The following is a 6,325-nucleotide window of genomic DNA, read 5'->3' as shown; positions in this document are numbered from 1 at the left end:
ATTCTCCAGTATATCTCATAGTAGTCTTTTGCTTAGATCAAGGATAGAATATCGAAGTTCTTTTTTTCCCCTTTTCTCTTTCGTGTTTACTTAAGTGGGAATTTGAAACTTCGAATATTTTTCTTGGAAGTTGATGAACTACTTGCGACGATTGGAATTAAGGGAGCTGTCATCTAATCGTTAGCGAGCATACGAGAAGTATAGGTTTTAGATTTTGTTTTGTCTGTTCCAAGGGTGTGACCTAATCATGGAGTAACATTTTGGACTTTTTGTGTGGCCTAGTGATAATAATGAAAGATCACCATTCAAATTCAAATGGGCATGGATACTACTGTAAAAAATTCTAGTAGGTTCCAACGGCGGATCCACAATGTTAGTTTTATATATATATATATATATATATGAACTGTGAATTAAGTTATTATAATATGAACTTTCGATTACTGTAAAAACTCAAATTTTAAAATTTACATCTGCTACTGGTTGTTTCTTGTCAGTATGCTTCCGAAGTTACTACGAACCTTTGAAAATAGTAATAATGAAAGAAGAAGAAATATTGGGTTAATTATATTTTGATTTCTTTAATCTCAGTAACTTTCTCGGTTGATGCATCGGATCTGAAATCTGATATTTATAATGGGAGAATAGCTTTGGTTTTCACATGGCTTGTCGCCTAGATCTGATGAACAGATCGAACTTTAGAATCTTGAGACTTGTCAGTCATAGCATGGAAATAGTTGAAAATTTCACACTTGTCTCCTTAGCAACTCTAGTGTGACTCTTCACCTATTTTGACTATGCTACAGTTCCCACAACTACTTCTCCTCCAAACATTTGCGTGCACCTCGGTTACTTTATAGGATATATGTAGTTTTTACCGGTATAGATATCGGATAACTTTGTCCACAAAGACCTGGTTATATGGGGAAAAAATATCTAATATTATTCAGCGGTAGTTTTAAGTCGATAATTTTTGTGGTAAATACCATTATAAGAATATGAGGGTCTTATGTAACTTTGAAGTTTATTTGCTTTTCACTCACCTGCAAAACATTTTTTTTTTTCATAAGGACAAAAAAAGAAGAAAAAAAACTTTTGCAACAAGTGTGCAAGTAAGACAATATTATACAGAGTGGAGTCTCTATGTTATACCACAGATCTGGTATCCATAACTAGTATTTTATTAAATATTTAAAATATAGCCAATAAAGGCAATCTAGTGCACAAAGTATCTCGCAAGGTCTAAGGAAGGGTCACGTGTGATGTAGACAGCCTACCCTAATGCAAACATTATTGATTGCTTCCATCGCTTGAACCACGGAGACAACTTTATTGTTGATCCAGGCTAACTTCATTTAAAATATAACATATCAATGTTTAAAGTGATTCATTTGACTTTAGCACATGGAGTGGGACAATAATACAAGCATTTTGAAATGTAAAAAAGAAAAATCTAAATACTGTATCTTTCACCTGACTTTAAAAAAGTCGCGTCTGATTCATCTTTTTTGTTTTTTACAAATTAGTCTTGAAGTCTTGAAAAGGACTAGTTGTTGTTATTCCGCTTTCTTTGGTTGAAAAGGACATTTATTTATTGTTAATTTTAAATAATCTGTAAAAATTCTATAAAATCACCATCCCAACAAAGTAGGTAAATTAATCAATTTTTTTTTTGTCATAGAAGTGAATAAACTCAGCATTCAAATGAATTCAATATTAATACAACCTGTCACAACTAGTTTAGAATTGAAACGTACGTAGTAGCAATTGTTGTTATAGCTAAAGGTGGATGCAAATGAATTCGATATTTTCAACACATAATGAGAAAAAATAACTAAAAATTTCAATTTAAACTAAAATTTGAAATGATAATTTCGAATATACAATGTAATCAGTGTTAAAGAACCTTAAATGTTGAACACGGATGTGATGTATTGCTTTTGTGTTCATCCTGATCCAGTGGCTTTGGCTTTGGCTCGGACGCTGAAATCCATAAAAGTACAAATAATAGATTTCAAACCCAGTAAAACACATAAGCTATGATAGAATCTCGAACTCGAAACCATGAAGTTCAAATCTTGTATCCGCCTCTGACTTGAACTCTTCAAATTTAAATTCTAAATCCACTTCTGGTCGATTACACCAGTAAAGCAAGCCTTAATTCTCATTATTTCAGTCATCTTCACTATCATCACCACCAAAAATGGAGAATTTATTGTAGAGAAGAAATAAAACAAGAAGAAGAACAAGAGCAACACCAACAGGTGAACCGCTAACTCTATGTATAGAGTTAGGTTCACCAGTTGAAAAAATACTTGAAACAAAAGAGCCACTATCAGAAGACAAGAATTGTATAATAAGAAGTAAAATTATTGGCAAAAGAAGTAAACCAACTGGACTAAGAAGTTCAGATATGAATTCAGTAATGGCTTCACCATTTTCACCAATCATTGATGGAACTATCATTATTGCCACCACAACCACCGCTAATAGGACACCGTGCGGCGGTCCGCGGCGTTGTTCTTCGATCATGTTCATGTTCATGTTCATGTTGTAATATGGATTAGATTTTGACAGAAATATGAGTGAATGTGAAGAGAGTTTGTAGATTTCTGGGGAGTGGAATGAGTTTAGCTTTTGTTTTTTTGGCTTGGCTTTGTATTCTGTCTTTTGGTAAGAGGAAATGAGTAAATGTGGGGCTTTTTGGTCTTATAATACTGAGTTACGCGTTTAGTGTGTGTGTGAATTTTTGTGTGTGGTGGTGCCCATTTTGAATTTAACTAATTATATATCAGGATTACGTGGTGTTTATACCAAATTATACTATTTTATAATTGTTAAGTCATAAATTAAGGTAAAAAATTATATTAATTATCTATGCTTTAGCAGAAGCGGACACATGATTTAAGTACAACGGGTACCTAGTAGAAAAAGAAAAAAGGAAAAAAGCAATGTTGTTGTTGTTGGGTCTCATATCTGTTTGAGGGGCACAATAAAAATTATATAAGGGGTCGTTGATGCATATATATATATATATATATATATATATATACCGAGGCTAACGGGTTCCGGTAACCCCTCTACCATTAACATAAGTTTGCCTCTATGCTTTAGTGATAACTATGTTTGTGAATACATCTATTCTGTATTCACTAGTTTGGTATAAACTGCCGGTATTAATAGGTATTTATCTCATGATAGCCACAGGCGGATGGAGGGGTTAGTTACAATTTCATCCTAACCCAATACATAGCTTGTTATAAGATTCTATATATGAATTAAAAATTTCACTAAATAAATACGAACAATTGATTTCGAATCCAGTAAATTAAATTAATCGCGGTAAAATTCCAAAACTCAAATGAATATCTTTTATGGACGTTATTTGTAGTAACTTTTTTTTATGTGATATGACATTGTAGAAATTCTTTTTCATTTTTCGTTTCTCATCTTGAGATTTCTATGAAGTTTGAGATGAGATTTCTTGACTTTTCTTGTTGGCCTTCTTTCTTCTTTTTTTTTTGGGTAGGAGGGATATAAGTAGAGGGGACCTTTAATTTGGTCTTATAATATCAAGTTATACGGCTGTGTGTGAGAGAGACATACAGAGATGTGTCTGTGCATTTGTTGGGGGGAGGGGGGAGGGGGGGTGCATTTCCATGATTTCGATGAAGTTGAATATGATATGTTTTGACATCTCACTATGTATATACACACAAATCTAGTAGTACAAAATTTCTCAAATTACATATTTAGTTAGGATCGCCGATTCACGAAGTATTCCGCGTGTACGCAGGATTCGGGGAAGGGTCGCACCATAAGAGGGTGTGATGTAAACAACCTACTCTAATGCAAGCATCGGTGGCTGATTCCACGACTCAAACTTCTGACTTATACGTTACACAGAAACAATTTTACTGTTACTCCAAAGCTCCTCTTCCGGACAATAACTAGACTATTTTCGTTGCAACTTCAATCTCATACGTCGTTGTACTGTTGTTTTATTGATATTGAAAGATCAAATATTAAAATTGTATTAGCTTTAAAATATGTCACACACTATAATATATAAGCATAAAATTATGAAATTATACATACGCATGCCGGCATGCGTAGTGCAAAATATTTAATGTTAAAGTTTATAGATTATGATATTTACTTTTGAGGCTTTAAAAATTTTCTCAAATCTAGTAGTAAAATTTTTCTCAAAGTATATAGCTAGACCGCATGGTGTACAAAATATTTCGTGTTTACGCAGGGTTCGGGAAAAGGTCGCACCCTAAGAGGGTGTGATGTAAACAGCTTACCATGATGCAAGCATCAATGATTGATTTCACGGCTCAAACTCGTGACTTGTACGTTACACATAAACAACTTTACCGTTACTACAACGCTCCTCTTCCGGATAATAACTACAATATTTTCGTTGCAACTTCAATCTCATACGTCGTTGACTGTTGTTTTATTGATATTGAAAGATCAAATATTAAATAAAATATGTCACAAACTATATATAAAAGCATAAGATTATGAAATTATACATACGCTTGCCGGCACGCGTAGTGCATAATATTTAATGTTAAAGTTTATAGATTATGGTCAGGGGCGAAGCTACAGTGTAGCAAGGGTGGTCAACTGACCACCCTTCGTCGAAAAATGTTGGTCAATTAGCACTGTGTATATAGGTAAAAGTTTGGATTTACATGCATTTAATACATATTGAACACCCTTATAGCTATGAAGAGTCATAGCTCAATGGCAAAGGGTGGTCAAGAGGGCCTCATGTGTGCGGGGATTTGAGCTTCACTCTCCACAATTTTTATTTTTCTTGTTCAAGTTTGAACACCCTTAATATATTTTCTAGGTTCGCCAATAATTATGTATTTACTTTTGAGGCATTAAAAAGATGAACCGCTTTTTAACGCGTTTGTTTGAATATAATATTCATATAAAAGAACCTTCACGTCAATATGCATGACTTATACCTTTCAGCCTTTGGACTATATATAGAAATATTTCCCTTAACTCCTTTTCTTTTCCTAAAAAAAACTCTATTTTCTTTCTTAGAGAGGACATGTTCACATTCAAGAAATCAATATTATGTATTATTCTGTTATATAGTAGGTTAGTTATCATTTTTACACCATCAACATTTGTCAATCTATCATATTAACATATTAGTTATTATTTTTATCAAATTAAAATTACTTTTTATTTTAGAGATTTACTTGTTATTACCTTATAAGAAATCTGATGGTGTAAACTTAAAATCATACAAAATGTGATAATTAGTATCTTCGTTTTTTTGTGTGTGGATGTGTGTGTCAGTGCGTGAGAGGGGGAGGGGAAATTAAGGGATCTTTAGAGAAATAGCCAACCGCATTTTTTCGAAGCGGGTAGATTATACACATATTATACATGGTTATACACATACTATATATGAATTATACATATATTATACATCCATCTGCTATTTTTAGTTTAAGCGGTTAAATGAATGACAATTTAGGTTAATTCTTCAATTAAGAATTTTCTTCTATTCTAATGAATGTGGGACAATGTGATCCCATCAGCCATGTAATAAGCCTGGATTTGTTTATTTCTAAGTAGTTCGTATATAAATATATAAATGTGCATTGATTAATATTCAGTAATCAACACATCTGATCTCCTTGGATTACATGATTAGATCCAAATTCTAAAATCAATATCTAGTGACCCACTCAGGAAAGCCTAAACCGTCGTTCAACTGAAAAAGAGTTAAAGTTATATACACACTTTTTTTTTTTTTTTTAACACTATTAATTCAATAAGTAATTATAGCAGCTTATTGCTCTATTTTTCAAGTTACCATAGAAGACTTGATATTGCAGAGTTATCTTATTGTTGCAGGTCAACCTTAACTTCAACACAACATAAATAGAAATCTGGCACAATTCATGAATACTGTTTCACAATCTTCATAAATAGAATAGAAACATTCAAAAAATAGCCATTTCAACCACAAAATCACACACATAATTACCACATGCCAGTCTTCAGAAGGTACAGGTGAAACAAAGACAGACATTTGAGGAGAATTCTCCACCCTCTGAAATACAACAACAACCCAGTATAATCCCACTAGTGGGGTCTAGGGAGGGTAGTTTGTACGCAGACCTTACCCCTACCCTGGGGTAGAGGCTGTTTCCGATAGATCCTCGGCTCCCTCCCTCCAAGAACTCCCCACCCTGCTCTTGGGGTGACTCGAACTCACCCTCTGAAATGTTTTACTAAATTGAAACTGGTTCAGGCATTTCATTTTAAGTACATACAATCTGTAAAC

At 33.3% G+C, this 6,325-nt stretch overlaps 1 protein-coding gene across 1 annotated transcript; it reads right to left on the bottom strand.

Moving 5' to 3' along the window:
- Positions 1 to 2,172: 2,172 nt before the first annotated feature.
- Positions 2,173 to 2,550, bottom strand: LOC107783542 (uncharacterized). Its single transcript, XM_016604524.1, has one exon. The coding sequence runs from the start codon at positions 2,548 to 2,550 to the stop codon at positions 2,173 to 2,175; it is 378 nt and encodes a 125-aa protein (XP_016460010.1).
- Positions 2,551 to 6,325: the final 3,775 nt, after the last annotated feature.

This window comes from Nicotiana tabacum, chromosome 15 (genome assembly GCF_000715075.1).
Source record: "Nicotiana tabacum cultivar K326 chromosome 15, ASM71507v2, whole genome shotgun sequence".
Taxonomy (NCBI): Eukaryota; Viridiplantae; Streptophyta; class Magnoliopsida; order Solanales; family Solanaceae; genus Nicotiana; species Nicotiana tabacum.
Note: the sequence above shows the minus strand (reverse complement) of the source record. Positions and strands in the feature narration are given on the sequence as shown.

Excerpts from the sequence above, each read along its gene's own strand:
- LOC107783542 (XM_016604524.1), bottom strand. The coding sequence starts at position 2,550 with ATGAACATGAACATGAACATGATCGAAGAACAACGCCGCGGACCGCCG.